This window comes from Pogoniulus pusillus, chromosome 15 (genome assembly GCF_015220805.1).
Source record: "Pogoniulus pusillus isolate bPogPus1 chromosome 15, bPogPus1.pri, whole genome shotgun sequence".
Classification (NCBI taxonomy): Eukaryota; Metazoa; Chordata; class Aves; order Piciformes; family Lybiidae; genus Pogoniulus; species Pogoniulus pusillus.
In genome coordinates this window covers 7,828,185-7,854,430 of record NC_087278.1, presented here as the reverse complement: position 1 = coordinate 7,854,430, position 26,246 = coordinate 7,828,185, and the positions used below count along the sequence as shown (strand labels likewise).

At 42.5% G+C, this 26,246-nt stretch overlaps 1 protein-coding gene across 1 annotated transcript; it reads right to left on the bottom strand.

Annotated features, from left to right (window-relative positions):
• Positions 1 to 3,970: 3,970 nt before the first annotated feature.
• Positions 3,971 to 25,744, bottom strand: SLC25A17 (solute carrier family 25 member 17). The gene is made up of 9 exons (XM_064155179.1): positions 25,570 to 25,744; positions 18,703 to 18,763; positions 17,659 to 17,725; positions 13,033 to 13,184; positions 11,816 to 11,932; positions 10,961 to 11,106; positions 9,017 to 9,112; positions 4,997 to 5,079; positions 3,971 to 4,564 (listed from the first exon to the last, which is right to left on the bottom strand). The coding sequence occupies exons 1-9, from the start codon at positions 25,735 to 25,737 to the stop codon at positions 4,417 to 4,419; spliced, it is 1,038 nt and encodes a 345-aa protein (XP_064011249.1). The 5' UTR covers positions 25,738 to 25,744; the 3' UTR covers positions 3,971 to 4,416.
• Between the last annotated feature and the right edge of the window lie 502 nt (positions 25,745 to 26,246).

The window sequence follows — 26,246 nt, the reverse complement described above, 5'->3', positions numbered from 1 at the left end:
AGACCACACGGTCATAAACAGCTTTATTTGTGCGAGAGGTGGACCTGCCCCCTCTCTGTACCATAACAGCCTGCTTTGGTGAGGCCTCTGTAGCTCAGAGTCAGAGCATGCCCTAAAAGTGAGGTGGTGATTATGCTGCAAGGGACAGCAACTGCAAGAGGCAGAGAGAGGTCTGTTATGCTTTGCATATTTCATGCAGAATTCAGCCTTTTAGTTTAGCTGATTAAACAACTGTAAGAAGCCAAGTGGCTTGTTTTGTTGTTATCCTGGCTCTTCCTCCAACACCCTGCTTGAAATCAGTCACTTTTTTGTTTGTTTAAAAAAGAGCAGAATCCATCCCAAACATCACAGATAGCTGAGGAACCACTTTGCAGTCTCTTAGGTGTCAAAGAGGTTTCTCAACTTGAAAGAAAGAGCAGGACAAGATTAAGTTTTAATCTCCTAAACTGAGCCAAGAACAGAATGATGGAAGATGGCTAAGACAGACTATCCTTTCTGCTGCTGTCTTTCATAATAATCCCTTCCCTTGTTTTTTCCTTAGAGTATGAAATAGAAAAGGGAAAAAAATGAGTAAAGAAGAGTATAAGATAGAAAAGACAAAAAAGAGAGGGGGGGAGAAGAGAAAAATATAAGAAAAATAAGAGAAAATTTTAAAAGGGAAAAGAGGAAAAAAGTGAAAAAAGAGAGGGGAGAAAAAGAGAAAAAGAGAAGAAAAATAAGAGAAAAATTTAAAAGGGAAAAGAGGAAAAAAGTGTAAAAAGAGAGGGGGAAAAGGAGAAGAAAAATAAGAGAAAGTTTTAAAAGGTAAAAGAGGAAAAAAGTGAAAAAAGAGAGGGGAAAAAAGAGAAAAAAAGAAGAAAAATAAGAAAAATTTAAAAGGGAAAAGAGGAAAAAAGTTAAAAAAGAGAGGGAAAAAAAGAAAAAGAGAAGAAAAATAAGAAAATTTTAAAAGGTAAAAGAGGAAAAAAAGTTAAAAAATAGAGGGAAAAAAAAAGAGAAAAAGAGAAGAAAAATAAGAGAAAAATTAAAAGGTTAAAGAGGAAAAAGGTGAAAAAGGAGAGGCTTGGTTTAATCACATGAGGCCAAGCAGTCTTCCAGTTAATTCAGTCTAATGTCTAAATCGATAGTGCAGATTACAGAAACAAAAGAAGGTTTTAAATACCACAGATCTGTCCCTAAAAGAAGTTGCTCCTGGCTTTGATAGGTTTTGTTTTCATCCCCCAGCCATTTCATTGTATACAAACTGGTCAGCAGACTCAAGCAGAAAGTTTAACGCTGAATATCTCTTGCAGGTTTAAGAGAAGCCCAGACAGAACTCTTCTGCATAGTTTTTCTGTATTCAGCTTTTGGGGGGTTTAATTTATTTCTTCCAAGAATGAGATACTACTTTATCCCTTTGAAACAATATTGGCTAGCAGGGAAGTCTTTTTTTGGCTAGATAGCAAGCAATCACTTAATGTCTTTTTACAGGTATACCCACCAGAAAAATCATATACTCATAGAATGGTTTGGGTTGGAAGGGACCTCCAAAGGTCATCTAGTCCCAACACCCTCCTGCAGTAAGCAAGGGCATCCTCAATTAGATCAGGTCTCTTTCTGTATGTGCAGTAATTGCTCTTTCATGCCACAGACCAGAAAAATCTAAGAGATGCTGAACTACATCTAACAGCCACACAGACTGCAGCCCAAGTGGCAAGGAGCACCACTCTGTATTTGTGTACAGCCACCTGCTTCGCCGTTTCCCTGCAGCAGGAATTTCAAAATGAGGTAGCTTATCAGGAGCAGCCACACTGCTGACACTGAACTTCTAATTAAAAACATCACAAAGACAGCAGAGGATCTTTCCACAGGATCACTTAGTTCAGTCAAAAGAATATTTTCACTGAAGTTCTCCAAATTGTGATTGTGTCTTTTCCAGTGGTGAGCTCTGTAGTCTTTCATTAAATTTCATGCTGTCTATCAAAGTGTAATTACAGCTCATGATGCTTCTTCATTCCTAAGGTGAATGCGGGGCAGGCTGTGGATGTAGTCTACCTGGACTTCAGCAAAGCCTTTGGCACCATCTGCCACAACAAGCTCCTAGCAAAGCTGGCAGCTCTTGGCTCGGACAGATTCACTCTGGTATGGGTGAAGAACTGACTGGAGGGCCGGGCCCAGAGAGTGGTGGTGAATGGTGCCACATCCAGTTGGCAGCCAGTAGCCAGTGGTGTCCCTCAAGCATCAGTGCTGTTCAATATCTTTATTGATGATCTGGACCAGGATATTGAGTCCATCATCAATAAGTTTGCAGATGACACCAAGCTAGGAGCAGGTGTTAATCTGTTGGAGGGTAGGAGAGCCCTGCAGAGGAACCTTGCCAGGCTGGATGGGTGAGCAGAAGACAATGGGATGAGATTTAACAAGGTCAAGTGCAGGGTTCTGCACTTTGGCCACAACAACCCCAAGCAGCACTACAGGCTGGGGACAGAGTGGCTGAGAGCAGCCAGGCAGAAAGGGACCTGGGGGTACTGGTAGATAATAGCTGAAGATGAGCCAGCAGTGTGCCCAGGTGGCCAGGATTGCAAATTGCAGCCTGTCCTGTATCAGGAACAGTGTGGCCAGTAGGATGAGGGAGGTCATTCTTCCTCTGTACTCAGCACTGGTCAGATACAGCTTGAGAACAGTGTCCAATTCTGGGCTCCTAAATTCAGGAGAAATGTTGAAGTACTGGAACGTGTCCAGAGAAGGGCAACAAAGCTGGTGAAGGGCCTGGAACACAGCCTGGTGAGGAGAAGCTGAGGAATCTGGGGGTGTTTAGCCTGGAGAATAGGAGGCTCAGGGGAGATCTCATTGCTGACTACAACTACCTCAAGGGAGGGCGTTGGTCTCTTCTCCCAGGCAACCAGCAATAGAACAAGTGGTCAGAGTCTCAAGTTGTGCCAGGGGAGGTATAGGAGGAAGCTCTTGCCAGAGAGAGTGATTGGCATTGGAATGGGCTGCCCAGGGAGGTGGTGGAGTCGCTGTCGCTGGAGGTGTTCAAAAGCCTGGATGAGGCACTTGGTGCCATGGTCTAGTTGACTGAACAGGTCTGGGTGCTAGGTTGGACTGGATGATCTTGGAAGTCTCTTCCAACCAGGTCGATTATGTGATTCTATTTGTGATATGTAAGTCCCATGTGGACTGAAAAGCATCCAGAACTGAATGAAGAGGATTTTTCTTGCATACAGATATTCCCAACACTCTTAAAAGAAAGGGGCAGTGTAAAGGAATTTATCCTTGATCAAAAGACAGAATTTTATGTAGAACTACACTCCAGTTTCATACTTAGAACTGACTCAGCTGAGCCCCAAAAATGATGCTAATATAGCAATTCAGTAATGTATTTCCTCCAGCACTTAATTATTCTTCCAGATATCCTGGGTGTTAAAATCCCCATGGAATGTCTCACTATTTCAAATACAAAACTCTTCTTCAGAACAACCCTACTGCAAACTTCAGAATGGACACAGCAGGATTTATTTAGATTTTATGGGCTATGAACAAAACTATGCAAAATGAATCATAGATACTTACATTAACTGGGACAAGTGTTATGACCTTTATGCTTTATGGTCAGGAAAATGTCTGGAAAGATCAGTGGAAAAATAATTAAAGCACATTTTTGAGAGGGCATGCCACTTCTGCAGCATAGGGTAGTGCTCCCTGCCTGTCATGAATTCACATTCTCACAAGAGACAGGGTTGCAGAACTTCATGCATGCCTGTGTAACAAGCCCATTTTCTTGAAGAAGCTCAGAGTACTCAGCTTGGCAAAATAAGAGGTTACATTCCTCCTATCTAGCCAGTACATGCATTCAAAACTGTCAGGATTCAAAACAGGTGGATCCTAGGAGTGCCTACTCACTGGTAGTGTACTTTCTAGCAATCTCACCATCAGATATTTGGGGCATTATCATATCATACTTCAAGTTAAAAAAACTATGCCCAAAATCTTGTTCATTTTGAATTATTTTAATGAACCAAATATAAAGCAACATAAACACAGATCAAGGAAAACAACACAAAACCAGCCCCACCAGATGCTGGCAGAAGGTAAAGACTGAAGAACAGCTGATGATGACTTGAGGAAAGTAAAGTGAGATATTCATTCTTTCCAAGAATGTCAAACAAATCATATAGTACTCAAAATTTCATGTCAAGTGTTTCAGTAAGGTCTCTGCATTGTTTTGTAAGAGTCCACAGAAGAGCAGAGAATGGGCTGCCCCTGAATTCATGGCAACAGGTCCTATGTAATATATTCCCAATTTCTCCAAATAATGGAGATGGAAGTGGCTAGCACAAAAGAGATACAGAGACAGTGAGGACCCTTTGTTACCCACCCTGGTCTCAGAAAAAGAAACTTGTTTCTAGACCCAAATCTTTGGCATAGGATCCTTCTTCATTGTCTGCGCGAATGCTTTAATCCCATGACTGTGAAGGTGGCAGCAGTCAGTTTCTCATACACTAGAAACATAAGAGCAGCAGTAAGTACTGTCTGCAGGAGCTTTGCTTCAAGGCCTTTGTAGAGTCCCATTAATCCAAAACGCCTAAGGGGGATATAAACAAACATGAAAAGAAGTGTGAATGACCTTCTGTAAATCAGTACAGTGCAAAGAAAAATTAGTTAACGACAACCCTAAGAATTTGACATTCATTCTTGATCCGAGTGACAGCTCTTTAAAAGCAATACTTTAAAGAGAAAAGTTAAGTCTTCTGTGCAAGAAACTTGCTTCTTTCAAAGACCAGAGGTGAATTAGTTGGTATCCATAGATAACCTTCATACCTCTTACTGTACAGATATTTGGGAGAATTTACTTGCATGTACTTACTCTGCAAGATAAAAGGAAAGTCAATTTGACTCAAATGGCAACTTTCAGGGAGGAAAATACCCCAAGTCAGATCCAGCAGTATTTTCAACACACAAGCATTAATCAAATCTTCTATCACATTAGGACAGAAAACACTCCTGGAAAGCTCACCTCACTCTCTGTTGAAGGAGGTAAAGAACATTTCTAAGGCTGCCTAGCGTTCGGTTCTCTGGGTTCAACCTGTGGCGTCCAAACTGAAATAAAGGAAGAGTGTTTCATTGTGCTGTTTTCCCCATGGTGCCAGGCAGAGGAGCCAACACATCTTCACTGATGACTGGTGTAACCTGAAAAAAACTGAGGCCAAAGCTGACACTCTTGACCTTTACACAGTAAACACTAAAACATTCTGAGATAGGCTGCAGTAGTTTATTCTGGGTTTAAGATAGATTCTAAGATTTACACACAGCCATATTTGCTCTCTTTCAGTTGCTCTGGAGGAAAGAGTTTTCAAGATCTCCAAAGCATAATCTGCTGAGTCTTATAGGGATATGATGTTCTCAGGAAGTTCAGCTTTCATGTACCAAAGAATCAAAGCCTCATCTGTCTGAAAACCATTGCTCCATTGAGACTGCATAATCAAACACAGAATTTATCTGCCCAGCAATGGTCTTGGAGCAAAACATTTACAGGTTAACTACTATGGAAGAATCCAAAGTTGTGGCCTAAATACCACACTTCTTTTACACACTGTGTTTGCTTATCCCCAAACATATTTTCAGTAGGTATGGCAGCTGCAATTTTATGTCTTGGGAGTTCAACTAGAAATTTCAGCAGCAAATTATTACTAAGCACAGATTGCCATGCTTGTATTTATGACAACACAGTCAAATAGCTTTTAAAGCCTCTATTATGCTTATTTGCTAAGAAAGCTGAACTTGAGCAACTGCTTGTGGATGAGTTTCTCCCAAAACTTGGGCAACTGCTACTTCTTAGACATAAGAAATTACCATTGACAATGGGCAGGGCACACAAGCAGATTTAGGCAGTTCAGAAAGTGTAAGAAAATGCAGGGATGACACAGGGCTCTTTGCTAAAGAACCCAGATGGAAACAGCAGCAACAGAATGCCATCTGAAATTTCCCTTTATTAGCCAAATACATGCTCACCATCCATTATCTTCTCATCAGCAACTAACTCACTTGATACTGATAAATGGATGTTAAGGGTTATTGTCAAGAACTCTGACATGGCCAAAAACTTGCTAATGAGGTTTCAAGTTACAATGCCAGTTGTCACTGCCCAGATTACTCACAGTTTTCCAAAGCACAGCAGGATTAGGTGCTTCCTTCTATTTTTCCACCATCATGCTATTTTTGTACTGCAAACAAAGGTTTGTCTGAGGTGGGGGGGGGAGGAAGGGGAAGCTAATTTCTCCTAGGACATCCATACTTCACTGATCGCTGTGGAAGATTTCCCAAAGGAGCTGGCATTTTCTATGCTAAAGAAAAGAGGCTTTTAAAGAGAACTTTTCACCCAGGATCAGTAAGAACATTAACAGTGTTGCTATTTCTCCAGAGGCAAACTTAATTTATCCACTGTTTACTGACACACAGGCTAAAGAACAATTTCACTGCATAATGAGTAACACCAGTGCCATCTATTTTTAATGACTGCAAAGGAGATAGACATACCAAATGACAAAGCTGGAAGCTGCTTACCACTATCAATTACACAGAATAACTGTTCATTGTAAGAAAGTAGAAGAGTGCCTTGCCAAGATGCTGAAAGCAAGAGGTGTAGAGACATCATTACAGAGAACCCTAGTAATTTTCAAACAGTAAGTAGGAAGGTTAAAGAGTCCTGTACTTATACTTTAATGATAGAACTTAATGACCATGTGCAAGTTTTTATGATTATAACAAACTTCTACTGGCTTTAGTCAATCTGCTAAAATGGTTTCAAAAAGCCCACAGCTATACAAAATATACCTCAGGCAGAATTTTATTGCTAAAAATACTAAACCTCTATTCATAACTTTTTTTTTTCTTAAGGCACTTAGTGTGACCAACGAAAAATTCATGAAATCCAACAATGCCAGCTTTAGATTGGAAAGCATATGACAAAGTAGTGCAAGTCTGAACTGGACAGCACAAGAGCCATTGATGCACACTTCTGCTCTTCTGGACAGAAGTGTTCAGGGCTTCTGGCTATTACTTCTTTCACAGAGCAAAGAGAAAGTCACTCATAGTGACTGCAGAATGAGAGACAGGCTCCTTGTATTCCACATTATCCCAGGGAAAGGATGGACTGGTATTGACAAGTAGCATATAGGCCCCAGTGCCCTGCTGGGAGAAAAATCCTACCACCACCAGGACACTGATGGTTAGCTGTGCTCCAGCAGAAAGGAAGCTCATCCCTGCTCAGTCAAGTGAGCAGTGAACTGGCTGACTTAGCTGAGGTGAGCAATATGCAACAGCTGGTTAGTAGATAAAGCTGGAAGCACAATTCACCAGAACTGCCCTGGTTTTGAAGAATAACAGTGTCACCAAGACACAGAGGAATGTTCACAATGCCAAAGAGACAGATAGAACATGAATAGTCACAAGATGGTAACCATTTCTACAGCAACCACAGAAAGGAACAAGGCATGAAGGTGTAACATTGATACAGCCCTCTGAAAACTGCCCTGCCATGCAACGCTAAAGCTACACAGAGGCACTCCAACTTTTCTTCCAGTCTTCCTTCACACCACCATAGAACACTGATGCTGCCACTTATCCAGACAAAGCTCTATTTGCTTCAGTGTTTTTCTGTATCTGCTACTTCAGTAGAAATCTGTGTTACTAGTTTAACTCCTGAGATGTGTCCAGAAGACACCAAATGAAGGTACTTTAGTGCTCAGCTATCATCAAACTTCAGAAAAGGTGACTGCTGACAAAACTACAGTGTGGCTGACACATCAACAGTGCAGGTGCCACTTTATGCACCACTAGAATAGTGAAGTAGAAAGCTTTATAGACAAAAAAGTTTTACCTAGTGGCTTTTCAGGGTAGCAGCAAACACAGTAAATATATTCAAATCCTGTTGGTTTGAAACAGAGCATCTCAACTATCAAAAAAAATCAAAATATATTTAGTCCACTCTTACTAGAGAGAAGCTAAATTAGTTACAAAACTTGCATGAAACCCACATCAAAAATCTCCAATCAGACAAGGCTGAAAAGAGCTATCTTTAGTATCCAAGGCTCACATTCAATACATCTACTAATTCTGCAGATTTCTAAGCATTTTAGAACAGGACAATGGTTTTACCATGCAAGCAAGTTAAGGCTTCTCCTCACTTTGGAAACATCACTAAATTTCACGTGGAAACATCTATTAATGTTTAACTGTTATAAAAGCCACCAAGAAACAACCTACAAAAATAGATTCAAAAGCACAGAAATGAAAACTATGCTTATGTGTGGCCAGGTCTCTTCTCTGCCCACCCACTCTACCTTCTTTCAACATGACAACAATACTGGTACACACCAAGGGCAGCAGCATTAGTCAGCATACATCCAAATTACAAGTGAGAATAACTTGCAGTGTTTTCATTACCATTCCCATTAGTGCACAAGGCCAGGCTAGATATATTTTTTATGAGGGAGCTCAGCTTCCCTTAATGATTCACATCCTGGTGGCTACTGACACAAATAAAACCTAAGAAGAGAACCTTTTTTGATTACCCCAAGTCATCTAGAAACAAACTGGCTTTAGAGGATTTAATTTTATCTTCCCATTTGACACAAATGATATCTTCAAAGAACTGAATATACTTTTCTGTGATGCATAAAAGTAGTATGGTGCATCAGCTTCCCCTACTTGAGACAAAAGATATCTTCAAAGAACTAAATGTACTTTTTTGTGATGCATTAAAGTAGTATGGTGCATCAGCTTCTGTGAGACACTGCACCAATGTATTATGTTGCAGATCCTACCAGCCACCTGCAACAAATGTGCACCAGGAATTCAAAGTTCCATCAGAATCTGTCAGTACAGGATCCAAGAAGAAAGGCATCATTATCAATGACTTGGATCATGCAAAAGGAGCTCCCAAAGTTAACGCAGAGGAAAACAAGCCATACACACAAGGCTTGCATTATGCAGAACAAGTCAGAGGCTGCTGCCCTGAAATGAAATGGTTACTTACCCGCAGAATTGACTGTACTGTCTGCAGAGGGTACGTGAGTGTGGTGGCAACTGCTTTGGCTATTGCACCAATGACAAAAGCATCCAAAGATGTGAGCTGTTCAACAGATAAAGATTATATTATTTCCACATAATGCCAAAGCAGCCAGTTACCCATGTGTGTTTGAAGATTCTAGTACCAGCTACTGAGTTATTTAAGTAACCTTGGCATAAAGATATCATTAAGTCTTCTTGTTTTAAAGATTTAAAGTTCAGACACCTACAGTTTACTTGTAACTTCTACCTATGAGCTTTAGCATTCCTCACTGTAACTAGGTTACTAAAACACAGTGGTGATTGAGCCACATGACTAAGCTAGTTTAAAACACCAAGAGTAGACAAAAGATAGGGGAGTAGCACTTCAACATATCATAAATCAATAAACATTTCAGCTTTTGCAACATGTAAACTACTAAGTCACACAACTCTTGTGAAAAAGTGCCAGGGAAAGACTCCTTGAACAATGCTGATACATAGTCACTATACTGTCAGGAAGAAGCTTAGTCTTGATAACACAGGCAAAATATCTCATCCCTTATTAAGAACACCTGCTGAAAGCCCATCCTCACCTCCAAGCCCATAACATTCCATGATGCACCAAATACACAGTTGTAGCCTAAGCTGATTACAGTGCATCTCGGTCCAACACTGTGAATTATGGCTGAAAATAAGTAGGTGCCCACATCAAAACATGTTATCAAACCATCAAAAAGTAGGTGCCTATCAAACCATTTGTAAAACACGCTGATTGTAATCAAAACCATGCACACCTTTAAAAAGACAAACTGATACAATTAAGACAGAAAGGAAGTAAAACAGAAAATAGGAAGAAAAATGTTATCCAAAATAAAAATTAACATTGCTGGGGCTAGGAAGGGAAAGAATACATTTCCTCTCTACTGATCAAGGACAAAACATGCCTTAATTTAAGGCAGAATTAAGTAACTGGAAAAAAAAACCCACAAGAAATAAATGCAGCAGACAATGCAGAGAGAAGCACAGTTTGTCACTCAAAAAAAACTAAACTATTGTCCACTGTAATTGGATAGAACCATTAGGCACAGAGTGCTACAGCTGTAGTCTTGACTACAGATAAAGGAGACTTAGGGGGTTTTACCATCATGGAAGATCTAATGTGAAAATAATTTCACTACATCTTGAGGAGAACCAAGATGGCTTTGTAACATATTGATATGATCTAACAATTCAACACAGCCAAATGCATTCTGAAGTCACAACTGACCAGCAAAGCACTGCAGCTCACACATATTATATGTTATGACAGTTTCATAAATTACAACAAAATGCCAGGATATAAAGGGAATGTGAGCTGCTATGCCTGATACAAAAAGAATCAAGAAAAAGGGGACTACAAATCAGAGACAGAAAAGTGATTCTTCCTCAGTTTAGAGAATCAAGGAGGTATGTTCAGTTCTAGTGTTCATCCTCAGAAAAAGAATATTGAAAACTTGAGGGCTTCAGGAAAAGCCTCAAATGACAGGGTCCAGAACAAATCTGTGATACTTCAAAGGCTGTATGTGCTTTATTTACTGAGGAAAGGGTTAAAGAGGTGACTTCAGCACAGCCTGTACATCCATAGTTATATATATATATATATAAAAAAATACTAGAATTGAACTTTCTACTTTAAATCAAGACCTGTGAACATATCCAAACAAATGTGGATAAGAAGTGAAATTCTATTTTTATCAGAAGAGGAATTCATCATAGGAATACATTCCCTAGGGACATGAAGGAGTCATGTCCCTAGGGAATGTAGAAGCTGTATTAACTCTAAAGCAACTCAAAACCAAACCTGCATTCTTGAATTTGCTCAAGTACCACCAGTCAAAGAACTTGTCTTGTAACAGGGTATGTCCATCACTTGACCCCAAAATATACTCACTTGCTGCTGCTTTTTCAAAAGCTTGCGTTTAAAGCCTTCATAAAACATGAACTGTATGGCAGGGTTGAAGACCAGCAGCAAAGAGGGGAAAGTACCATTCCATAAAGCTAAGACTCCTTCATCTCTTATTATCTGATGAAAGGCATCTGAGAAGAAAGGTGTAAAAAAATGTTTTTAAATGGCAAAAAAACCCTATTGAGTACAAAATTCTGAATGCAGAAGACAAAAAGCTACACTTAAAGGCTAATATTCAAGGAATCTAAAAATCCACTGCAGTCTTTTATGTAACTTTTTAAATCTTCCATTCTAATCTGGAAGGTAATGGGAAAAAAGAAGGTTCTTGCCCACGTTGCCATGAACATAAATAAACCTTATCATCTGCTCTTTTCAGAAACTATACTCTTTTTAGTACAAGCTCAGTATCAACATCTTCTCAACATTCTTCAAATCAACAATCTCTGTTTATTTATTTTCAAAAGGAAGACAGCCTGGACACCCAGGTGATTAAGAGATTAAGGCAAGTGAAGTTTAATTTGCAGATTGTCTGTCTGAGCTCAGACTCCCAGCTACCAGAAGCAACTGTGCTCCAGAAGTGAGCATGTAACTTTTATTATAAGATGCCTGCCCATGCAAAAGGTACTTTAGTTACAGATGTGCATACTATGAACTCTGGATTACCATCAGAATTGGCAAAATACAGTTTCCTGTAAAACTCAATGACTGCAAAGTCATGAGGAAGCATAGAGATTGTAGAGTTAAATCTGTTACAGGAATAAAGGTCGTCAAACTTGAGAGTTCTTGGTGTATTTCATGTAAAGAAATTCTCTTTGGTTGAAGACAAGAACAGGTGCTTACCTATTATGCCTTTATAATTGGTTGGTACAATGTCTTCATTCCTAAACTTGGCTCCCTGCAGCTTCAGACGTGTGTTCACTACCCAAAGAGGAGTAGTCAAGAGGACATTTACTACACCTAATGCAAAATACAGCACAAAGAAAATCAGCAAGACTCAGATGAAGATTTCAAATGTTTTATTGCACCCTTTTACCCCTATCAGACACTACTGAAATTACACAGCATAAATACACTTAAGGTGGGAAACACAGGATTCTGCCAAAAATTCAAGTAAGGCTTAGAAGTGGCCAGAGATGGCATGATTACAGTAACAAATACCAACAGTAAAGCTTGAAAGTCAGAGAAGCCAACTTAACAATTTCCTTCCTTACTTCCCCCAAGTATTCAACCATTCATCGTGCCTACAAGAAATGAGAGCCTTCTTCTATGCACCACCCCACCAAGAAAAACAAAACTCCAAACTAAACAAACAACAAAACACCACCAAAACCAAAAGGAAAACAACTCACAACCCAGGCCTTTTTAACAAGGTTGTTGAAAATCAGCTTGTATCAGCACCCTTGCATGTTCCTGCAGAATGTCCTGGCAAACACAGGCACAGAGTGGCAATTTTTCAGCTGGATTTGCTAGAAAAGCCACTAATGTCATCATCCTTTCAAAGAAGCCACTGCAGCAGCCAAACAGGAGGAAGAGATGAGAAATAACATATAGTCCCACTGCACCTGCATTTAACTAGGGACTTATTGTCACCTTTGCGTGGCAACCCAAAAAGAAGCCTGAAAACTGTCACCCACATTAAAAAGTCCTACTTGATGCAGTTGAAAAATTCATTTCAGAACTGGTAGATAAGAAATAGATTTCTTTTATTTCTCTGAAAAAAAAAACACCAAAACTACCATCTCCTCCTGACACTTGTCTTCAGCATCTAAATAATGATGTTTAGAGACTATGGTAAACAAAGTATCAAACACAAATAAAATACTAGACCACAACAGTGCTGAGCTTCATGCCACAATTCACAACAGCAACAATTTATCCATCTACTTATGAGGTGGGGAAGGCAGAGCAGAGCAGCTGGAGCAGTACAATGAAGCAGTACACACAGTGGGAGGTGTAAGGTCTCAACATGACCTCCAGTGGAGTTCATAAATTAAAGATTACCTAGAATACACTTGAAACCACATTTTGGATGAAACTGAGGGTTTTTTCAGAATTACCTGCAACAACCCCAAGCACCAAGTCCTTCCCAGTTGTTGAATGCTGGCCTTTCACCCAGAGGGCTTTAAGACTATTAAATGTATAAAAATAAACAAAATTGGAGCAGCAAAGGCTGGAGATAACAGGGAACCATCCTCGGTATGGTGCCAACCTAATGGAGAGGAAAAAAGTCATGGTAAGGATCAGCAAAGTTTTTATGTGATCTGGTTGATTTTAGATGTTGATGCAGGGTCCCAGAGATACAATACTGGACACAACATTTAATGATTACTAGAGGTGCCTTGATCATTAATGGTAACAAGCCATCCTAAACTCCTGACTAGAGCATAAAAAACCAAAGCACTTCTATTTATAAATTACAGTAATCAGGAATAATTCCATTGAAAAGGAGCTGCAAAGGTATAATATATTTAGAGTGAGAAACCTGGGTGGCTCTCACTCCAGAATTAGGTATTATCACCATATTTGCTCTCTACCAACAAGCAGCAGAGTGAACTACAAACATGCAGGGGATGACAGCATGTTTGAAGTATGTATGTTAACAGTCAGACTGATATAGTCAGTTCAAATCATATACTAAAACATACAAAAGCATAAGGAGAATTCTCTTCCCTGACAAACAGAGTTGTCAGTTCAATACAAAAGGTATCATCTCAGCAAAGAGATGCCCACATCACCAAAGAAACAAAGCAATGCTTAACATAGATGGAAAAAATATGAACCCCTACTTCTCCAAAATAAAACTAAAAACCAACCCAAGCAACCAACACCAACACCTATCATAGAATCACAGAATTGGACAGGTTGGAAGAGATCTCCAAGATCATCCAGGCCACCCTAGCACCCAGCCCTAGCCAGTCAACCAGACCACGGCACTAAGTGCCTCATCCAGGCTTTTCTTGAACACCTCCAGGGACAGCAACTCCACCACCTCCCTGGGCAGCCCATTCCAATGCCAATCACTCCGTCTGTGAAAAACTTCCTCCTAACATCCAGCCTATACTTCCCCCGGCACAACTTGAGACTGTGTCCCCTTGTTCTGTTGCTGGTTGCCTGGGAGAAGACACCAACCCCCACCTGGCTACAGCCTCCCTTCAGGTAGCTGTAGACAGCAATGAGGTCTGCCCTGAGCCTCCTCTTCTGCAGGCTAAACAACCCCAGCTCCCTCAGCCTCTCCTCATAGGGTTTGTGTCCCAGGCCTTTCACCAGCTTTGTTGCCCTTCTCTGGACACATTCCAGCAACTCAACATCTCTCTTGAATTGAGGGGCCCAGAACTGGACACAGCACTCCAGATGTGGCCTGACAACCTCTCTCGTCCTACTGGCCACACTGTTCCTGATACAGGCCAGGATGCCATTGGCTCTCTTGGCCACCTGGGCACACTGCTGGCTCATCTTCAGCCTACTATCTACCAGTACCCCCAAGTCCCTTTCTTCCTGGCTGCTCTCAGCCACTGTCCCCAGCCTAAAGTGCTGCTTGGGTTTGTTGTGGCCAAAGTGCAGCACCCTGCACTTGGCCTTGTTAAATGTCATCCCATTGGCCTCTGCCCACCCATCCAGCCTGTCCTCTAGACTAAGGAGCAAAGAAATGAAAACAAAAGAACTGGATTCTCACATAAAATTTAAAAGTGGAATACCAGTTACTGAAATTAATATACTCCAACAAGGAGAGTTTTCCAAAGGATAGAACCTGGGGTATGAGATATGCAGGTGCATAAAGTCTGGAGCACATCAGTCAGGTAAGTGAGAAAAAGGTGTTACCTGTTTAATTTTACCTACAGTAATCACAAAACTAAAAAAAAAAATCATAGAGTCAACCATGTTGGAAGAGACCTCCAAGATCATCCAGCCCAACCTAGCACCCAGGCCTATATATTGTCATTGTTGTGTATCATCTACATATATCTTGATTTAAGAACCATTTCGTAACAGCTGACTGACAAAGCTCCTGTCTCTCACAGGCCTGATAAGCCTACAAAACAGAGATCTCTCAACAGCTGCCCTACACCCCCAGCATGTTCTACAGTACATCCACAGATAACAATACATACCCTTGCTTGAAGCTGCACGGGACAGTTAGAGAAACAATATCACATTAAGACCACAAGAAATCTCCTCAACAGCCAGCAGCAATCATGGAGGCTTTTCAGTATTCAGTAGAATATTAGGAATACACAGGGTATGAGGACCCCCAAGAATGAGACAATAAAAGGCTAGTCTACACCATATCTGACTGTTCTTATGATGCATGTGCTTGTTTTGAGTCTCACATGCATGAAGTGCTCCTCCCTCCCATGTAGGTGCAAATACACCACATTAACTAGGACCATTACAGAATCACAGAATCAAACAGGTTGGAAGAGACCTCCAAGATCAACCAGTCCAACCTATCCCCCAGCTCTGTCCAGTCAACTAGACAATGGCACCGAGTGCCTCATCCAGGCTTTTCCAGTCTTGGATAGCCATACAGTTACAATTACAAATTGCCTATACAGTTAGTCATGAGCAGAATTAAAACAGGTTTTGCATCACCTATTTCTTCTGTTCTGGAAAAGGAGAAACAATCCCTCTGGGGACCACATCCTCTAACTGAAAGCAACAGTCTGATTTTGCTTGATTCATTAAGAAATCTGATGATGATTCACAAACAAAATATCCTTGCAGTATGCCATGGTTTGAGACAGCATGTCTTTAAGAAACTATAGAAAAGTCTTCCAAGAGGCTAGATAGGTTCAGGGGCTGGACTGGACAGAGTAATTTTTGCTATTTCATTCCCAGAACGCCTGCATTTAGCCCTTATAAGGGGACAGCACAAGTTGCCTCTTGCTCTTTTCCCTCTCTCCCACTCTCCTCGATGCTGCTCTCTTATCTTTGTAATTGTGGGGGAGTGAGACTGCCTTGGCAGGGGCCTGAGAAGCTGGCTAAATGAATTTTAGCTGCATCATTTGGGTCTGATTACAAGGATTGCAGAGAGGCATAGTGTGTGTGTGGGGGGGGTGTTGGCATTTGGGCCTGGGATTTTGGCCTGGTTTTAGAGGGAGGTTTGTGGAAGCTTTGGCCTAAGTAGGTCTTGGAGGACTGTGGCCTATGGATTTCTTTGTATGCTTTGCACTGTAGTATGTAGTTTAGGAATAACACTTTTCATTTAAACTTCCAATAAAATTCTGCATTTCTATCCAATCCTGTGTGGAGTTTTTCTTCCACTACTTTAAGAAGAGTTAGAGAGCCTGTCTAGCTCCTTAAACAAGGGCACAGCACCACACACAGGACTAAGACAAAACCCCTCAGCTTATTTTAATGACTTGTCAGTACTAACATCCTTAATTCATTAATACTTCTGCACACAAATAAAGCCTAAGCTTACAAATGATAACTACAAATAATGCTACAAATATGCTACAAATCATAACTTTTGACAACTTCTTGTACACCTTTCACATCACCCAGAAAAGAACAAAAGCCTAGGGAAGAAAGTAAAGCTGTTTGATAAACAGCTACAGAAAGTCCATTTGCTTTATCCAGATGAGAAAAGCAGTTTCACACACATGCAATATGAGACAAGACTCTACAAGATAATGCAAGCAAGATGTTTATGATCTTGCATCCCATTTCAGATTTGTTGTCATTTGTGGGTTTTTTGGTTATGCTGGACATCCCTCATTGCTTAGTCAGGCCTTCCCAATACCTTTGGAAGGAACAGTGCTCTCCTCTTGCCAGAATTACTAATTTTTTTCCCCACAGGAAAAAGAGTAGAGGCACTTTTGCAGTCTCTCCTGTCAACTTCTTGCTTTTTTTTCCTTTTTCACCTTTTTCTTGATTGAAGTTTACTTGCCACCCTCATGTGGCAAAAGTAATGCAGGGAGGTCAACAAAACAGATCACTGAGAAGTACTCAAGCACAGAACTGCCAGCTGCTCCAGTTAGAAGGTGGTAAAACATTATTAGCCAAGTTAAACTTTTGTCAATTTTTGTGTCCTGGAACCTCTGATTTACTTGAGTTCCAGGGATTTACTTAGGAAAACACTTGTAACAAGGACACACAAACCACTGTTTGTTTCCAGACGGCTCAGCCCAGACTACATGACAAATACTGAAGCACAGCACTGCTAAAAGTTGATAGATCTTGAATCCTGCCAGCATAAAGAGTCACTTGTTATTTACTTTCACATGCTCAGGAGGAGGAAAAAAAAAACCTTCTACCTGGGACACTGTCTTCATTTCTCCTGTTGAAAGTGGCTCAGCCACGCAGGAGTTTCATCTTGGTTATGAGAAACAGACACACCCAAGAATCCAGGCAGATGAAGATGGTTTATCAGGTACCTGATGGGACATTTGTGTACAAACCTGTATGTCCAAGGAGGCACAGCTACCTCACTCATGGAGGCACAGTTACATCACTGAACAAATCAACTGCATAAAGTGCTCAAGAAAATGAATCCAAATTACCTTAAGCCAAACATCCAAGCTTATGCAAGTCCAATCAAACTCACATGTAATGGCATTTTAATTCAAAGTAAAAAAACTGTCCACACAAATAGGAACTAATTATTCCACTTTGAAAGCAAATTCAAGTTAGTTTCAGAGCTTGTCTACATGAAGACAGGCAGAAAATTAGTATCTACTCACAGGCCTTCTTCTTTGATTATTTCCAGTAGAACTGCCGGTGTTGTCTTAGACTTCCGCTTCTCATCAACTGGAAAACAGAAGAATCAACCTTCTAAACCATTTATTTTTAGCACTCATTTTGAAGTCCTTATCCTTCCTATTAGTATACCCTAAAGGAGCACATTTCTTCTTTCTAACAAAGGACAGACATTGCCTATTTCTGCAGCAACTCCACAAAGCATGTCCTTATTTTCATTTGCTAGGTACAGCTACTTCCTTGATTCATTTTTGTCTTGAATTCTTTCCCAGACTAGCTGGCTCTGTTGTGCACCAGAACATTTGTGGTTACCAATACTAACCCAGATGTTGTAACATGAACTGAAGGCAAGCTCCCCTTAGGTAACAGACTAGAATTTGCCTTGCCTAACTGCTCATGAAATTGTTCCTTGGAATCCAGACTAGCTGCACCAGCAGAGCGATCTCTTACAATCTGCAGACAGCTAAGCCTTAGCAAAACACTGCCTCTTCCTGCATTGAAAACTGCTCAATAGTGATATGCTGCTCATTTCTCAACCACCTATTTCCAATGATTTGTCTGATGATCTCCCTCCATTTATCAACAGCACTTTAGTCACAGCATTAAAATGCTTGGTGGTTCCAGGATTTTGGTTAGAGCAGAGCATTGGAGCCAAAATGTTTATACCCACATGCTTTTTCTTAAATACTGGATGCTCCCACTCCCAGTTTTAACCCTGATTTTTCCCTTTAAACCACTTGCAAGAGTAACTCAAGACTTGCTTTTCATGATGCTGCCACTGTGTTTTGAAGTGTTCTCAGCAGCCAAAAGCACATAAATGTAACTCTGGGTAATCTTACATCTTTCTTTTTGGTCTTAGATAACAATTTAAAAGCCATGCCTGGCAACAGATCACACAGCCTTTTCAGCTAATCAAAAGGTTGCCCATTCATCCCATTAATAGGTCACCCAACAGCCACCCTTACAAGTGCCTAAGCCAAGATGAACAAAAACACCATCTTATAAAGAAAGCAGAGTTTGACACTTACCCTGAAGTCTAAGCCTAGCTGTATCCAAAGGAAAAAACACAGTCATTGCAGTCATACTGCCCTGAAAAACAAAATAAACTGGCTATATAGCATATTGGTAGAATAGAATCATAGAATCAACCAGGTTAGAAGAGACCTCCAAGATCATTCAGGCCAACCTAGCACCCAACCCTAGCCAGTCAACCAGACCATGGCACTAAGTGCCTCATCCAGGCTTTTCCTGAACACCTCCAGGGATGGTGCCTCCACCACCTCCCTGGGCAGCCCATTCCAATGCCAATCACTCTCTCTGGGAAGAACTTTCTCCTAACATCCAGCCTATACTTTCCCCGGCACAACTTGAGACTGTGTCCCCTTGTTCTATTGCTGGTTGCCTGGGAGAAGAGGCCAATCCCCACCTGGCTACAATGTCCCTTCAGGTAGTTGTAGATCAGCAATGAGGTCACCCCTGAGTCTCCTCTTCTCCAGGCTAAACAACCCCAGCTCTATATTCCCCTTTGTAGCTCTTTATTTCTCATCCAGAAACCTGTCACTGAGTAACTTTAAAAGCAGATGAACTCCATACATCACAATGTCTAACTGAAGGGAGTTTTGATCCCATGCTTACAAACAAGTTTTTTTTTTTTTCCTCTTGTATTAAGCCAAACCAAAATGAAAACTATTAGAAGCTTTTTGCCCAAAGAGAAAGTGGTTTAAATCTGAGAGGTGATAATGTGGGCACCAGGAGATAAAAATACAGCATCTTTACCTCCCACTAGCCCCAGTACCCAGCTTCTGATTTAAAACCCAAAATAAAACAGAACAACACAAGCAAACATTGTGTTACAATAACCTTGTTTTGACTTAAACCAAACAACCAAAGAAAAAAACAACCCCAAAGCACAGACTTCTGTTCACTTAAAAACTGAAACTTCAATTTAGGCAATGAAGATCTGCCTACTAAGACACACTCTGTGACCCTAGATGTCACCAGGTTAATTTCTTGTGCATCTAATACCTTCTTCATGTTCTGTGCTATCCAACCATTAAAGCTTCTACGTGGAAGAGCTAGCAGCCACTCTCCTGTACAACAGGGTTAAATACTGTACTTGCAAGTACTCATTGAGCAGCTGTTCCCTCTCTCTCTCCACCACCATTCAGCTCCATCTTTCTTTAGCACTGCAGCATTAATATTGCACAGCTTTTGGAAAAGATTTCAAGATCAAAAAGACCCTGGCTTGGTATAAGCCTGTTAACACTCTACAGTAGTATTAAATGCATTAAGTGGCTGATGAAGCTGTGGCACTCTCCCATCATCAGCCATGCAAGCCATTTAAATGGTAGAAAGGTCTGAGATACCACAAGCTACACGTGCACTGGGCATAGTCTGACTTGATCTATTCTAGAGCTAACTTATGCCATACATTTAAGCAAGCTTTGCCTCTGGAAACACTCCAGCTCCTGAGTAGGCTGCTTGGACCTAGATCTACAACCAGCAACGAAAGAGCTGTTTCCTCACTACGACACTCTTGGCAGAAATCATAGGAAGACTCAAGTTTTCCCAGGTTTCATAACACCAGGTAGCAGATGAAAGGAAACAGTGGGCCATAACTACCTAGTTATTTTAACTCATTTACTTAGGGCTCTAACCAAAGGGGTTGGTTCTGCTCTCCCATGTATTCATCCCATGTGCTTATTCTTGATACCTATTGTGCACAGAGCTGGACAGCCAGCAGGACTAATGAACCCATCTGACTAGAAATTCACAAAAAATAAATGCCAGTTAGAAGGCCAGCACAAAAAGTGCCAGAAAGAGCCAAAACAGACTCCTAACGACAGCTGCATTACAGCAGCAATGAAACCAATCTCAAAACAGCTATATGCACCAATACACAGAACAGCCATGTGACTGCACAGGCACTGCAAGCTCCAGCACTCCCCTGCTCCATTTATCCTACCTCCATCCTCCCAGAAGGGGTATTTATCCTAAATCCTACTCTCAATGCAATCAACTGCACAGCAGCACAGACACACATTTGCACTCAAAGTCAGAAAGTGGGGAAGTAGTTGGGGTAGTGGCACATGGAAGAAATGGGTAGACACAAGGTACAGAATAGAACAGAGTACTTCAGTTGGACCTACAACAATCATCTACTGCCTGACCACTTCAGGGCTGCACAAAAGCTAAAGCCTATCATTAAAGGTATTGTCCAAATGCCTTTTAAACACTAACAGTTTTGCAGCATTAACCGCCTCTCTGGGAAGCTTCTTCCAGCATTTGACCACCCTCTCAGTAATGAAATGATTCCTTATGTCCAGTTTAAGCCTTCCCTGGCACAGCTTTGAAACACTCCCACACAACAGGCTCAAACTTGCTTAAAACATGTATGAAGCTACAGCCCAGCAGAATCATGAGGTAACTGCTGACCTAACAGATTGCTGCCAGTAAAAGATCATAGAATGGTTTAGGTTGGAAGGGACCTCAAAGATCATCCAGTTCCAACCCCTGCCATAGGCAGGGACACCTCCCACTAGAACAGGTTGCTCAAGGCCTCATCCAATCTCGCCTTGAACACCTCCAGGGAGGGAGCATCCACAACCTCCCTGAGCAACCTGTGCCAGTGTCTCACCACCCTCACTGTAAAGACCTCTAACATCTACTTTGAATCTCCCTCTGACAGTTTAAACCCATTACCCCTTGTCCTGTCATTGCAAGGCCTTGTAAATAGTTCCTCCCCTGCCTTCCTGTAGGCCCCCTTCATATACTGTAAGGCTACTACAAGGTCTCCTTGAAGCCTTCTCTTCTCCAGGCTGAAGAACCCCAACTCTTGTGGCCTGGTACCCTCTCTCCTGCTTTTTCTAAGCTGAGAAAAATAAATTCAGAAAAGCAGAGTTGTGTTTATAAACTCAGGACAAAACTAACAACTCAGCTACATGGCAAGGAGATTGCCAGGAGCATATGGAGAACACAGGATTTCATAGCTAGATGAGAGAGGAATCTTCCACCAGCAGCAAAAACCCTTGAGATGGGCTCAGATTCCTCAGTGAACTGCACTTAAGACCAGCAGTTCCACAGTAACTCATATTACTGGTTGCAGGAACATACCCTGAAACGTAGGGCCCTGTACTGTTGAAAGGGAGAGTTTCACTGTCAGCTTTCCCATCGCCTTCCTGTCAGTGTTGAGTCTCAGCAGCTTGCCAATGCAAGTCACGCTGTTGCTGAATAATCACTAGGACAGGTACAAACTGGCTTAGGCAATGCCAGGTCTTGGTCAGCTGTATTTGTGCTCCTGCGACCTAACTTTCCGGCCACTTACACAACGATGCAGACAAGGAAACTAATTTGTCAGAACAGTAACTTTTTCCACTAGGCTACTTCTTCAGTCAGAGCAGTTCCCTCATCAGCCATAACAGCACATAAACAGCTGTGTGCTAGCTAGGAGGTGGCCAAAACAAATGGCCTGAGGCTACTACTGCCAGAAGGAGATGGGCAGGACTACAGCCTAAAGTCTGATTTGCTAAAGAGTAATGACAAACATTTTAAAGCATATTAAAAATTATGTTTTCAGATGACATCCCCTGAGAGAGTCATTGGGCACTGGAATGGGCTGCCCGGGGAGGTGGTGGAGTTGCCGTCCCTGGAGCTGTTCAAGGCAGGATTGGACGTGGCACTTGGTGCCATGGTCTAGCCTTGAGCTCTGTGGTAAAGGGTTGGACTTGATGATCTGTGAGGTCTCTTCCAACCTTGGTGATACTGTGACATTCACAGACAAAAAATGCAGCTTGACTACTGCCATGACAGCCCTAGAAAACTCTCATTCCTATGGCTTTTGTAGCAGGAAGGTTACTTTATAGCTATAAGCAGAGTTACAGAATACTTATGCAATTCAATTAACATTCACAGGAAATCCATCACTGTTTTTTTTTTTTTTGCTGCTCACTAAGGTATTCATTTGTCTCAGGTTTGACTAGTTAGCCTAGAAGATAATGAACTTTCACCATATTAGAACAAAACCAAAAATGACTATGTGTGATCCGACACGTTCTTCTGACTCACTACCTCAGCACAGTTCTGTGGGTTAATTTTTTTCTTCCTACACTGTTGCATCACATCCACATATCAGTGTGCTCATAATACTTTAAATAGACAGTATCAGAAGAGTTAATACCCATAAAAGACCTTGCAAAAATATAAGTATTACAGCAGCAAGCAGAAAACATTGAGGACTGCATCCTTACTATAAAAAGAAAAATAAATTTCAATGAATTGAGGTTTCCAGCATGAGGCTGTCTGAAAACAAGCAAGGAAACAAGCAAACACACAAGAAAACTCAAATACTGATGCCCTACTCCCTAAAGAAAACCCCAACAACCAAAAAATCCTACACCAAACCAGTGAACCAAAATCAACAACCAAATCCTCACCAAAAAAATCCCCAAAGTGACAAAAAGTAAAAGCCACCTCATCTTAAGAAAAAAATGTCTTATTCCAGTACTTGAACTGTGTATGAATATTAGTGACAGCAAGTGGAAGTCATAAGCATACAGAAGTCCAATAGATCCAAAATGTGTTGTCTTCCTTTATAATGACATCACTGCCAAGATGGAAGCATCATCAAATACAATAAAGAATTTCTATTAACACAATCAAGGAGCTTGATATACCATTTCATTACCAATTAAAGTTTATGTCTGGTTTCATAAATTCAGTTCATCCCACAAAATCTGCTCAAGAACACAGTCTGCACTATAGTGGTCTGCACTTGAGAGTGTGAAACTACCAAAGAGGGCTAGAAACTACCACCTACTTCTGTACAAGTCAGCAAAAGGAGGGCAAGAAGTACTTCAATAAAGTGATCCACTTCTTCCATTTCTTGCACATGGAGACAAACTCCCATTGCCTATGATGCTTAAATGGGCAGATGTAAACACTTCAAAGAGCAAACCCACACTTATCTCTATATGATAAGGCAAAACACACTTTAGAGTATTTTTTACCTTTTAGATTCAGCCTTTATTATTCAATAACATTTAGTGAATGTCATTCTATGTAAGGCACTGTGAGTTCTTTTAAGGCCTCAGAACAGGAAACTTTGCCATAAGAGTAGATCAGCAACTACTAAAACACACATTTAGGTATTCTTGCCAGTCTGGAATAACCCAAGGGCAGAGCTGCATCAACTTGCTTGGAGTCCATTGGTATGCCCAGTTCAGCAAGCTACATCACAGTAAACATCTGTTGCAAGTACAAGGCCGGGTTGCTATTTACAGAGCCAGTACTTGCTCATGCAACGGCTAGGCATACTTTAACAAATTTTCACATGATGCTTGTAAATCAAGTCAGCAACCTCTACAAACCTCCTCTAGCTGCAATGTACCTGCTTTTTGTTTCGACTAATGCCCATGTTTTGCCTCACCCTCCACCACTTCTCCGTATGAGGCAATTACAGAATGCATATGCTTAGTACAACTCTTAAGTGACATAGCTGAAATCTCAATTTTCATAGTTAATTTGATGCCAAATTTTGGGTGCTTATACACTCTCTTTCAAAGGGACCATTCCTGCAGCTCCTGCTGAGCTCAAGGGAAGCTCCATTAGCTCCGGATGAGAGCCAGTCTCAAGGTTTATCACAAATCATAGCATCATTTTGGTTGAAAGAGAACTTTTAAAATCATCAAGTCCAACCATTAAGCCTGAACTGTGAGGCCATCACTAAAGCATGTCCCTCAGCACCACATCTACACGTCTGCCCAGGGAGGTGGTGGAGGCACTGTCCCTGGAGGTCTTCAAGAAAAGCCTGGATGAGGCACTCGGTGCCATGGTCTGGGTGACTGGCGAGGGCTGGGTGCTAGGTTGGACTGGATGATCTTGGAGGTCTCTTCCAACCTGACTGATTCTATGATTCTGTGATTTTTCAAATACCTTCAAGGACAGTGACTCCACTACTTCCCTGGACAGCCAACTCCCCTGTTTGTTAAAGCCTTTTCAGTGAAGAAATGTTCTGTAATATCCGCTCTAAACCTCCCCTTGCACAACTTGAGGACAAACGGATCAATAGGAGCCTTGTCCTGTTGTTTCTAACTTGGGAGAAGAGACTGACATCCACCTCGCCACAACCTCCTTTCAGGTAGTTAACTCTACAGGACGGTGAGATTCCCCCTCAGTGTCCTTTTCTGTAGGCTAAACGACCCCACTTCCCTCACCCACCCCTCCTAAGGCTTGTTCTCTAGACCTTTCATCAGCTTTGCTGCCCTTCTTTCAACACACTTCAGCCTCAATGTCTTCCTCGTGGTGAGGGCCCCAAACCTGAACACAGCACTGGAAGTGCAACCTCCCCAGCACTGAACGCAGGGAATATCATTGCCCTGCGCTCGCTGGTCACACTGCTGCTGATACAGGCCGGGGTGCTGCTTGCCTTCTTGGCCACCTGAGCACACTGCTGGATCGTGTCCAGCCGGCTGTCAAATTCCGCATCCAAAAGCGGTGACCATCAAAAGGAGGGTTCTGCAAGCGGCGTGATCACACGGGACGGGTGCCGGAGGTGAGACTCAGCGTCGGGGAGCCCTCATCTTTGTGACTACGAAGAGCACTGGCACGACAGCGCAGGGGTCGCACCTCAGCGGGGTTGCCCCAGCCCTGCCAGGCCGCACCGCCCTTCCCTCCCCGCCTCCGCACTCCTCCGAAGCAGCCCCCTCAGGCGCGGACCCCCAAAGACCTTGAGGGTCCTTGTGACCTCCCCAGTGTCCCCCACCACGCCGCCCTGGCCGCCCTTCCTTACCACTCACCAGCCAGGCGCCCCCGACCCCGGCCCCGTCGCTGGCCGCCGCCGCGATACTCCCTCCCCCAACACGGCACCGCTCACGACGAGCCCAAACCCGCTCGCTCACCACAGCCCCGGACACGGCATGCACCAGGCTCTCGTAAGAGACGATGGAAGCCATGGCCGCAGCTCCGGCGGGCTCCGCCGCCAGCCTGCGCGGCTGCACCTCGGCACCAGCGAGCCCCGGGCTGCCTGCCGCCTCCCGGCTGCCTGCCGCCTCCCCGCGTCCCGCCATGGCGCCCGCCTCCCGACACGTGACGCCTGGCCCCGCCCGCCGCCGGCCGCGCTCCTGCGGCTGCGGGGCAGGGCCGGAGCCTGCGGCGGGGCCGGGCGCGGCGGCTGCGGAACCAGCCCCGGGAAGGGCGGGAAGTTTAGCTGTAAGGCAGCCAGCCGGAGGAGATGTGGGCTTTGTGGAGACCCTGCAGAGCTGACTGATGTTGACTGGAAGGCTCTTGAGCTCTGAAGTGCTTTTTCTGTATCTAGATCATAGAATCAACCAGGGTGGAAGAGACCTCCAAGATCATCCAGGCCAACCTAGCACCCAGCTCTAGCCAGTCAACTGGACCATGGCACCGAGTGCCTCATCCAGGCTTTGCTTGAAGACCTCAAGGGACCACCACCTCCCTGGGCAGCCCATTCCAATGCCAATCACTCTCTCTGGCAAGAACTTCCTCCTAACATCCAGCCTAGACCTGCCCCGGCACAACTTGAGACTGTGTCCCCTTGTTCTGTTGCTGCTTGCCT